At 36.9% G+C, this 11,954-nt stretch overlaps 1 protein-coding gene across 3 annotated transcripts in view; it reads left to right on the forward strand.

Moving 5' to 3' along the window:
* GPALPP1 (GPALPP motifs containing 1) overlaps window positions 1-11,686 on the forward strand; it is a 31,356-nt gene extending 19,670 nt beyond the window's left edge. Inside the window, exons 8-9 of one of the 3 annotated variants that reach the window (XM_027116223.1) lie at window positions 4,848-5,066; window positions 9,914-11,686. In XM_027116223.1, coding sequence (XP_026972024.1) covers window positions 4,848-5,066 — 219 coding nt within the window. In that variant the 3' untranslated portion in view covers window positions 9,914-11,686. Of the gene's footprint in view, window positions 1-4,847; window positions 5,630-5,686; window positions 6,700-9,913 lie in introns of those variants that run through there. The other 2 variants (XM_027116221.1, XM_027116222.1) reach the window with 2 other exon arrangements.
* The last annotated feature ends 268 nt before the right edge of the window (window positions 11,687-11,954 follow it).

The raw sequence follows: 11,954 nt of genomic DNA on the forward strand, positions 1-11,954 counted from the left end.
GTCTTTTTCTATACATCTGTTCTGAAAAATACTCTTGTGTGTATGTGTATATGTGTGTGTGTGTAGTCCTTTAGTGTAGGCTTTTTTAATGCATCTCATAACATTTTCAGTTCACTTTTTACTTAAGTCATATATCAGAAATTCAATTCCTAAAGATGGGTAGCACATGATTATAAAGTAAGAGCCCTACTAACTCCTAGAGAGCCCAATTCTTACATTTTAAATTGTAAGTGATTTGGAATGTTTGATGTAATGATTTAAATATGGGAGAAAAATATAAATCTATATAAATATAAAAATTAAAATATGGTTCAATTTAAATTTATAAACTAAACAGTCAGTATTCACTGGGCATATTATTATTTTGTAATAGTCTCTTACTCATAAAAAAAACAAAAACAAAAAAACCCAAAAAAAACCACTAGTGTTCCAGCTCAAAGAATAAATGTAAACCATTGAACCCTTTGGTCCCTGAAAGGTATTCAGGAAAATTACCTTCTGTTCCTAGCGTATTAGTTCATGAAAATTTCCATAAGCATTAAAAATACAGTTAGCATGATTTATTGGGCATATATAGACCAGTACCACAAACAGTGAAGCATACATGAAACATAGTTGGAAACTGACCAGAAACCCAACCCAAATGGAACATCTTTGAAAACTGACCAGCTCAAAGTCAAGTCTCAACAAAATTGAAAGAATCACCATCATTCAGGCACCACGAAGAATTTAAATTAAACTTCAGAATAACTTAAAAGCCCTACACAACTGGAAATTAGATAATTCAAAATTTAAGCTTTACATCAAAGAAGACATAATAATGGAATACCTAAACTGAATGATAAAATAATATTCAGTACAACATATCAAAATGTGTGAGGTGTAATATAAAGTGGCACTTAGAGGCAAAATTTATAGCTGTAATGAGTTATGTTAGAAAGGAAGAATAGCTGAAAATTAACAAGCTGGGCCTTTTTCCAAACAGGCATTTCTTATAAAACTAAACGAACACCTACCCTATGACCCTGCAACTCCACCCCTGGGTGTTTATGTAAGACAGATGAAAACATGTTTTTGTAGACTCGAGCGTGCTTCACTCATAATAGCTTCTAAAAGACTTATACAGGAATGTTCATAGAAGCTTTATTCATAACAGCTAAATACTTCAAGCAACCCAGCTGTCCATCAGTAAGAGAAAGAAAAAGCCAAACTGTGTTCATGATAAAATACTACCTGGCAATAAAAAGGAACAAATTACAAATAAATGCAACAACGTGGATTAATCTCAAAGTCATTATGCTGAGCGAAGGGAGTCTTACACAAGACTTCCTACCCAAGTACTACTGTATGATTCCATTTACATGAAGCTCTACAATAAGCAAAATGAATCTATGGTGGGGAAAAAAACAGAATAGTTGTTGGAGTGGGATTGTGGAGATGGACTAGGAAGGGGCATACAGAGCTTTCTGAGGTGATGGAAATATGTTCCAGAAATTGCTAGGAGTTTGAATTGTAAAACTCAATGAATGTAGTATTAAGGTTTGCGCATTTCATTGTATGTAAATTTACTTTAAAAGAAAAAATTGTAAACAAGTATTGAACTCTGGTTAGTGAAATCATGCTGAAATACTAGGGATACATGTAACAGTGTCTGCAATTTATTTTAAAACACATCCAAAAAATTAGCGTTCTAATCTTATGCTGAAATTTTGGTTACTTATGAGATATAGTTTTCAAAATATTAATATAGTCTTAAGACTAAACCACCTTATAACTCTTAGTATTGATAAATTGAACACTCTTTAAAATATTACCATGAAGGCAAAATAAAAACCAAACAACTAGAATCTTAGCATGAATTTTCAAAAACTGCTGAAAAACTCGCCCATTCAAAATAAATTGCCCTGGCTTTTTGCAAATTAATATAAAACCTACACATTTTTGTTAAATGATTAAATTTGGTAAATCAGCAAACCAGTCATTTAGCAAATTGATCTCTACATGAATTGGCTTTTGGTGTGATTTTTGTTACTTACTTAAACCTTATAATGATCTATTAACAAAAAATTATTATTAATGATCTCTCAACTGTCAACTCTCTCTCAACTTTGATTTTTTTTCACATTGGTCTTTTTTTTTGCATTCAGAACGGCTAGACATTTAATAACGTCTCAGCTGAGGACCATTTTCCATCTTTTCTCCAAAGGTCACAAGCTGGCAGCATTGCCACCCTACTGGATACTGAGGGACAGGGTAAAGAGAGTGAGGAAGGGCTATAGTGCCCTGACTCTCCAGCCCTCCTGAACAGGGCTTATATTCTCATTCTCACTTTCCAAATCTGTATAATGGGAATAATAACAGTTAATTTATAGAGATGTTGTGAGGATTACAATATAGTATGTGCTAAGTAAATTGAATACTTAACATGTATTGACTGATTCTTTTTTTTTTTTTTTTTGTGGCTGCGTTGGGTCTTTGTTGCTGCACGCAGGCTTCCTCTAGTTGCAGTGAGCGGGGGCTACTCTTCAAAGTGGTGCGCAGGCTTCTCATTGCGGTGGCTTCTCTTGTTGCGGAGCACGGGCTCTAGGCGCACAGGCTTAGTAGTTGTGGCTCGCGGGCTCTGGAGCGCAGGCTCAATAGTTGTGGCTCACGTGCTTAGTTGCTCCACGGCATATGGGATCTTCCCGGCCCAGGGCTCGAACCCATGTCCCCTGCATTGGCAGGCGGATTCTTAACCACTGCGCCACCAGGGAAGTCCCTTGACTGATTCTTATGAACCCCGCCACATTACTAAATCCTTTGTATTAATTAGATTACTTAACTCCTACCTCATCCAAATATTTAGACATTATTACTATTATGATTTATTATCTTACAGCTGAAAAACTGAGGCTTAAATAACTTGCCTAAGGTCACCAGTGTTGAAAATGTCAGCACCATCATTGCTAACCAGATTTTTCCAAATGCAGAACTTTAGGTCTAAACTGTTTCTCCCTGCTATGTGTATTGATAGGTTATTTTTTCTTAGCAACATTTGATTTTTTTCACCTCCAGTTTTCATTAAAAATAAAGAATTCGAAAGCACTTAACTTGCAAATCAATTTGTTTCCTAAAGACTTCACCAAGATTTATGAAATGACCAATTTATGAAATGAGAGGGATTGAGAACATGGAAATAGTGCTAATTCAAATAAATATTTACTAATTCAGCATCCAGATAGAGCTCAATGTATAGGAAATAGCAACCACATAACTTAATTGATAAAGTCAGATCTCATTGTCAAATCATACAGGTGATTGAGACTGACTTTCTGTGAGAAAGTCTGACTCCATTTCTCTGTTCAAATAGATGTGATTATGATCATTCCTATGACTATTCTGAATTGTAACGTAGGTGGGTAGGTGCCATGAGTTTGTCTTCTGATAAAATAAGATGCTGCCACCTTCATCGTTTCTTACCAGTTATTTTGCTTTTACTGAGCTCTCCTCATGTCTTTGCTCTCAAATATATTCTCTGACAGGAGGCAGGGCCTGGAAGAGATGTGGTTGTTAAGCAAAAATTGTCTTTTCTTTCATTGCCCCATTCTGCAGTATATCTGAATTCAGAACATTCCAACAAGAGCCAAACTACCCATTCCGAAAGGACATTATGCTCTTATGAGAAATATGTTTGAGACACAAAAGGACACAAAGCCTCCTGGGTTTACAGTTCCTTGATTAGAAGAAGTTTCATTCATACAGTATTTCAGGTTTTTTATTTGATGCTCTGGAGACTTTCTGTCCAAGACAACATTCTGTAATAAGATTCTGAAAGGCCTCTCCTTTGTTAAATAGGAAAGGGCTGTAATGAAAGGGGAGACATCCTCACGAGATGCATTACCAGGCAAGTCAGCTTTAAGTGAGGCTAAGAAGTTGAGAATCATGAGTAGGTAACGTTGAAATTCTCCATGCCTTCGTACCCCATGGAATCCACCCCGTGTGGCCCCCAGGGATACATATATCGCAGTTTGATGGCTGCTGGTCTGTACTACCTGCATCTACTCCTGCGTCCCACTCCCTGCTTCTCCAATCCAGGGCTGTTCTGTCTTTTAGTTTAACCAATACCAAAAGGTCTGTAAAGACTGTCCAATTTATGAAACCAGTTGACTTTGTTCAAACCTCATCCTACTAGATATATTTGAAAATGTGAAACTAACGTGTTGTAAATCAGCTATACTTCAATTTAAGAAAAAGGAAAAGAAAAAGAAAATGTGAGCACCTACCCCAGCTAAAAAGAAAGAAAATGAAGGCGATAAAGCTGAAAGGACAAAAATTCTCTTGGCACACAGACTATGCCAGCTTTTCCTGCACCGGCCTTGGATCTTGTCATCTCTGCGCCGCGGTTGTTCTGCTTTGCACTTGCCTTAGCCTCAGCCTGGCAGTGCCCGTCTCTTCAGTTCCACCCGTTCAGGGTTCACGGACCAGCCCATCCATGAAGCTTTAACCGGGCTCCCAAGTGAGAAAGTAGTTGCTCTTCTTTCTCACCTGTGTTCTTGGTTCAGCCTCTAATGCTGACTAATCACACAATGATTTTCATGAGGGTTATTTAAACATTAGTTTACTCTCCGTCTTGCTCTTTTTTTATTGTGTAGCATATAGTTGGTAGATACCTTCATTTTGGTATAATTGAATTTGCCTCTGATAACACATTTCCTTCAGAGATGCTGTCTTAGATTTGGAAAAACCTATTGGGTTTGTAAATAGCCCTCCTTCATGTTTACCATTACTACTTCATTCTTTTGTTTCATGATTATATTCTGTCAATGATCTATATAAGATTTTTCTTTCTACTGTCTTGCTCTCCCCAGGAATCAAAAAGACCAGAATCTCTTATGGACATTCATCAGAAAAAACTAAAGAATAAGGCTGCTGAAGATAAAAATAAGCCCCAAGAAAGAATACCATTTAACCGTGATATGGATCTCAAAGTTCATCGGTTTGATGAAGCTCAGAAAAAAGCCCTGATAAAGAAATCTAGGGAACTAAACACCAGGTTTTCACATGGCAAAGGCAATATGTTTTTATAAGTAAGTATATTTCAGTGAGGTATATTTTCGTACTGATAAATTTGAACTTTTCTAAATACTGTTATATATAACTGTGTAAAAATTTATTTCCTTTTATAATAAAGTAGATTATAAACCTGCAGATCTTTATTTTCTAAGTAAACTGTGAGGTTTGAAAATTCAGCCTTGTGGAATAAAAAATGTTGTATACTGCAAAAGTAGACTTGTCCTCGTAATAACCTAACAGGGCATTACTATTCAAAATGCTGAAATAAAAGCTTTTCATTGTGAGACATGGCAAAGGAAAGTGTGGTTTGAAGCTTGGGTAAATATGCATGCTTTATTAAGGAATGAGGTTTGCCAGCAGTCTTTTTATGTTAAACAAGATCACAAAAGATGTTCATTGCTTTTGAAATGTTCTCTGTAAGCTAAGGTTCAAAACCGTTACATCACTCATACATAGCCCGAACTGACAAGGGTTCGTAATGGTGATTACATAAAAGCTAAGGTTGCTTCTTAAAATCTTTGTGATTTTTAATTGTATGAAACCTACATCAATATTAAAATGTGACTTTCAGGGAAAATACGGTTAAAGTGAGAAATATTTTCCAACTTACTGAATTTTCTTATTCTTACTTCAGGGGGATTTCCCTGTGCAATGAAGAAGAGTTGAAGAATACTCTTTTTTTCTGTCTGTCCATCTTTCTTCCTTTATTTTGAGTTTCTTAAGATTAGAGGATTGCTTTAGTCTTACAAACCACGCGTCCTTTAAAGTCACGTGGAAACATGAAATCAGTGTGTCTTACATAGAGTAGAATTTTATGTGTCTTTGGCTTCTGAGGAAATGTCAGCTTTTCTTCAAATAATTTTTTTGAGGGTTCCCCCCGCTCCCCGCCACTCCCTAATTTTTGTGCTGTCTCACAAGTGCCCAGTTAAGATCTGGTCAGGACCATCCACTGAGTCTCTCCCACAGCTCAGACCCCCTCATCAGATATTATGAACTTGCCCTGGGTGAGTGTGTCGGGTCCTCACAGTGAATCCATGAATTTGAAATTGTTTGGGTTTCCCTCTAAACTGCAGCCAGTGAATACACAACATTTACTTGAAAATAGAGGGTATGGAGGTTTTGTCCATTTTGTTATCAATTTGCTTGTTGTGGCAATCAGGGCTTTTTATTTGTGGTTTGGATTTTTTGGTTTGTTCGTTTCTAAGTCAGAAGGAGGGACCTCTGCATTTTTCATGTGTTAAGGAAAAACTATTTTGATTTTTCCAACTTCAGTAATTATTTCTAGGGAAGGCAATCTGAGGGACAAGAGAACACCATTAACCGTTCCCAGTGTGAAGTCTGAGACCTGGTCTCTGTGATCTCCACCAAAGCTTTCTAAGTCTTTAACCTGCTTTGGGATGATCTGACTTGATTCATTTATATTTAACGTGCTTTAGCTAATTTACTGGGGACAGATCTTTTATATCAGTCATAAGTAACTTAAAAAAAATCAAACTCATAATCCCTGAATACAAAAATGGAAATGGAAACTGTAATCAAAACCACCCTGATGTAAGCTGGGACGAAGTGAGAGAGTAGCATTGACATATATACACTACCAAATGTAAAACAGCTAGCGGGAAGCAGCTGCATAGCACAGGGAGGTCAGCTCGGTGCTTTGTGCCACCCAGAGGGGTGGGATAGGGAGGGTGGGAGGGAGACGCAAGAGGGAGGAGATATGGGGATATATGTATAGCTGATTCACTTTGTTATACAGCAGAAACTGACACGACATTGTAAAGCAATTATACTCCAATAAAGATGTTAAAAAAAAAAAAACACAGATGGAGTATTGTAGTATTGTAAGTTTGTGATGCTTTAAGCACTGCCCCTTAAGATATTAAACAAAACTCTTAATAGTTAAAGCTTAAATTCAAATTCTGGAAGTTATATTTTCTTACAGATTAATCCCGATGGTTCTGCTAGTTCTGTGCTCTAGTTTTGATGAAGCACACGGTTTTAATGAAAAAAGATTCTGAGTCCTGGCTCATCTAGGCTTCATGAAAACTGAATAAACTGTTCAATCAAATTATGTGACAGATTTTTCTCCTGATCATAGAAGTACAATGATCTTCCATAACCGTAACCTACTCAGAGTGTTACTATTTGTAAGATGAATTTTTCTCCTAAGCAAATTGAAAAAGTCTAGTCTAAGCAGATTGAACAGAGCTACCTTTTGACCAAAGATGTCATTTTTAGTGGATGATATTTTCTGAACAGAAAACTTTGTACAGGAGCATCTATTACTTTCATTAATTTTGTTATGATTTTTTCCCTGACGAAAGGAATAAATGTTTTCTAATTCCTCATCCTTATGTAAATTCCTAATATATATTTTTGAGAAGTTTTGGTATTTTTAATGTAAAAGTGTCATCTTTGGATACTTACTTTTGCTTTGCTTTCCTTACCTGAAGGTAGATAGGGATATTTCTCTAGTATGTATTTATTATTTCTTCCATCACCCTTGGAATGTCTGTGACCTTAACAAAAGGGAGAAAATATTAATACTTTCCATGAGTGACCACCTTACATGGTACCTCAGGTCTAATGCTCTCTCATGCCACCCTGAGGACAGTTTTAACGAAATGTGAGGCCAAGCCAGAGGTTTTTGCCCCATGGAGAGACCAAACCCAATATAACAACATTGACAATAAAAGAAGGAAGTAGCTATCTGAACAGGATAGACAGGTGGTCTTCATTTTATTCCCTTCCCTCTTCCAAAGCCGCAAAAGGCCTGGTAAATCAATTCTCCTCTCCATTTGGCAGAAAATTGGGATTGTTGACATTTTCTGCTAAGAACTTTTTAATTTTCTGTACTTCTTGGCCAAATTTTGTAGAGCTGTGACCTCTTTTGAAACTTAAAAATGAAGAAGAAAAAAGAACAACACTAAGTTCAAAGAGGGGAGCAGACATTTTAACATTCTTTACTGTTTGGTGAAGGTGACATTTAAGTTCATTGTCCCTGAAATTATATGATTTTGTTCAGCTGTCTAAATTGTCATCTCAGGTAGATTTTGATCCTTCAAATAATAACATCGTTACTGGTAAATAAATGGCTTTAGCAAGTGGGGGAATTGGGAGGGGAGACAAAAGGTGAGCGGTGGTAGCTACACCCATAATAAGGCTGTCTCATCCAATAAATTTTTTTGTATTGGGAAAAATATCATAAATTAAGCCCTATGCCAAACAGAGAAAGAAAAGAAAAGCTACAGTTTTCGAAGAATTTTTTATCTTGTTCAGATGTAACAGCTACTTGACATTTATCACTTGAACATTTTATGGTTCTTTGAATTAATGATTTTTTTTGGAAGTAAGGTTGGGCTTTAGATGGTACTGAGGCCTACATGCTCCAGAATAGATTAACAGTTATCATATAAATTATTTGATCCTGAAACATCTTGGCACTTTTTGTTTCTTATATAGGGTGGATAATGTTAACATTACATATTACTTAGAAACATATGATCGTGGGAGATAGTTTTTAGACTATTTACAGGAGCCCTTATCACTTCTCTTCACTTTTTCCATGGCAATGACAAGTATTGTTCACAAAAAAGTCTCTGTTGAGTTGTATACCTAAGAGGAATAGCCAACATGGGGGAAGTAGCTAGGATAGTACCCATGTAACATCAGTACCAAGTCTTCTACTTCAGACTGTTAAATTTTTTTACTTTGGCTTTTGACACCATCATGTCATTTTAGTCTGCAGTTACAAAAGGTTGTGCATTTCCTATTATAGGAGAGGTATATTTTTTTGCAGCTTAAATATTTAACCGTGACTAGAGTATGTACAAAATTAAAAAGTTATACACTGCCCCTTTCAATCTTTTCATCTTGAACTTTATAATTAAAAGACTGTTTTTAGAAAAGAAGAATTCCTGAGGTGTGATTTTTTTTATGTATGAATAAAGTTGCATCTGTATCTGAGAAGTTGTCGTCTTTTATTTTTGTTTTGTTTCTTTTAATATTATTAGCTTATCTGAAGCAGGCAATGTGCGTAAGGAGAATATCCTGTAAAGATTTATTCTAACCAACCAGATCATTGTGGGCTGTTGTGGGTTAAAAAAAAAAGTCTTTCACTCCAACTCACCTGCCAGATTTTCATTACCCCAGTATAACTACAAATATAAACTATTTAGAAACACAAGACAGACAAATTGGAAATGCTCTTAAGAGCACCATGGCACAAGAGGGGCTGGCACTGGGATTGTAACCAATATTCCATTTTTATTTGACAGTTGGTGGGTTTTTTCTGGATTGGTTGATTATGAGATTTTACGGTTTTTTTGTTTGGGGTTTGTTTTTTTTCCTTTTTTCTACTTCTCGAATTCTTTCAGGAAGCATGTATTCTTTTATAATTCCAGGGGAAATGAACCTCTTTTTTTTTTAAGTCCCAATTTTGTGTTATATAGGATCAGAGTTAGAAACCGAATTACTAAGGAGACAGGACTTGGGATTTCTCTCTTTATTTTTTAAAAATTTTTATTTTATATTGGAGTATAGTTGAATAACAATGTTGTGTTAGTTTCAGGTGTACAGCAAAGTGATTCAGTGATACATACACATATATCTATTCTTTCTCAAGTTCTTTTCCCATTTAGGTTATTACAGAAATTTCTCTCTTCCTTAACTGGGGAAGTGACCAAAGAGATACTTTGCAATACAAAAGCTAAGCATTGAATGATAGGAATCTGGACATACAGGATCCAAGGAAAGAAAGCCCTTGAGTTTTCAGATCAGTTCCCTATAATAAGTATTTCTTAAGGAGATAATGTGTTTGTTCATTCAGTAAACATTTGTTAAATACCCGGGTGTGTCCTAGGTGCTAAGAACACAGTGGTGAACCAGACATTCGTAGCCCTCATCCATGAGAGGAGGTTCTGTGCTAGTCACTACAGAGTGTTCACAGGTAAGTAACGCAGATTCCCTGCCTCGTGAGACGTGGGAGAGCAGAAGATCTCAGTTAAAAAGACCAAGTAAGTGTATATCATGATGACTATAGCTAATACTGCTGTATGGTGTATAGGGAAGTTAAGAGAGTAAATCCTAAGAATGCGCGTCACAAGGAGAAATTTTTTTTTCTTTTTATTGTGTCTATATGAGAAGATGGATGTTAGCGCAACCTGTTGTATCATTTAACAATATGTAAATCAAACCGTTGTGCTGTCCACCGTAAACTCATGAGTGATGTATGTCAATTCTCCGTAAAACTGGGGGGGGCGCCACAAGCTGTGGTTAGTGTTATAAAGAAAACAGGGTAATGGGACAATCCAACAGGTGATTGAGGATGGAAATCCTACCTGAGTAAGGTGATAAGGAAAATCTATCTGAAGAGATGTTATTTAAGCTGAAACCTAAAAAAATGACAAACTAGCAGTTTGAAAAATGACTTGTTACCAAATCAGGTCTGGCTGCTCGCTGCTCAGTCAATAACTCAAGAGAGAGGCAAATGTCGCGAGAAAGGAAAGCTGCTTTTTTAATCAGAACGCTGGCGATCTGGGGAGATTGTGGACTCAGTGTCCCCCTAAAACCACCTCCAAAGATTCTGCTCAGTCAGGAAAGTTTTTAAACGGAAAAAGGGAAGTAACCTCAATCATTGAGATGGGGGGATCAGAGTCATCCCCATCCCGCTCTGTGCAGGCTCGTCGTGCAGGCTTATAGATGCTGTCTTGTTCACACAGTTGGCTTCACACGGTTTGTTCGTGAGATTACTGAAGGGGAAGCTAGGGAAGAGATCTGATCATCTGTTATATATGTTTTCTTCATTTCTACTTTGATCCATGGAAAGAACAGGTTAGGCAAGGTATTGTGTGATCAAAAAATTGAAAGGTGTGCTGGGACCCGAGTTGAGTAGAGCATGGGGCTGCCAGGTTTAAGGTAAGTGATAAGACAAAAGGGGCCTCCTGCAGAGCCCCCTTTCCTGCAACCAGCCCTTTCCTGCCAAAAGGTGCTTACAGACCACGTATGCAAAAACCCTGAAGCATTCATTCTTTGGTGTTTGAAGAATCGCACCAGTGTGGGCGGTGGACAGTGAGAAATACGCGTAGGGTTGGTCCCTGTGCCAGCAGATACTAGGAAGCCCATGTAACTGCAATTAACCCGATTTTAGAAGGTAAAAGGAGCCTCCCAGAGGAGAGTGGCTCTTGGTCAAGTCATAAACGTCGCACAGGAGTTGGCCTGATGTATCCTAACATCAAAGATCTACCTTACTGGCCTTCCAGAATTTCCTAAACATATCTGAATTCATACCTTAGGCCCTTGCTCTAAAAACCTGTGTGAATCCTCACTAATAACGGTCATCAGTTATCAGAATATTAGTACATTGAACTCCTGCCTATACTTTATCACCAAACCTGCAATTATTTAAGTAGAGCTGTTTGCGTTTTTTTTTTTTTCAGAATTTGTTATAAATGATTGTTCATTTCCTCCTCTTAGGCCTAATTATTGAGGATTATATACAGCCTTTTTAAGAGCTAAATAACACCAGATGAATTCAATAGATATCGATTGATATCAATCAATTAATTAATTGATAGCAATTAATCTTTAGAATTCCAGGACATGGCAGAACCTTTTCATTTGGGGACTGGAGAATACAGTAGACCTGTTTCTTTTTTTTTTTTTTTTTTTTTCTGTTTCTTAATTTGAGAACCTTGAACCACCTCCATCAGAATCACCTGGGGAGCTTGTTTAGATGCAGATTCCCAAACCCACCCCTGTTGAATGGGGATCTTTGAGGTTACAGTCAGGAAATCTCCGTTTTTAACAATTATCCCGTTATTGTTTGTCAGCTCAAGTTTGAGAATCGCCGCACTTATCATGCATGTTCCTCTAAACACTCCCCTCTCCCTTGTTGATGCGTT

Source organism: Aethalodelphis obliquidens, unplaced genomic scaffold, assembly GCF_003676395.1.
Source record: "Aethalodelphis obliquidens isolate GAN/ISIS:26980383/991018 unplaced genomic scaffold, ASM367639v1 scaffold16, whole genome shotgun sequence".
NCBI classification, from domain to species: Eukaryota; Metazoa; Chordata; class Mammalia; order Artiodactyla; family Delphinidae; genus Aethalodelphis; species Aethalodelphis obliquidens.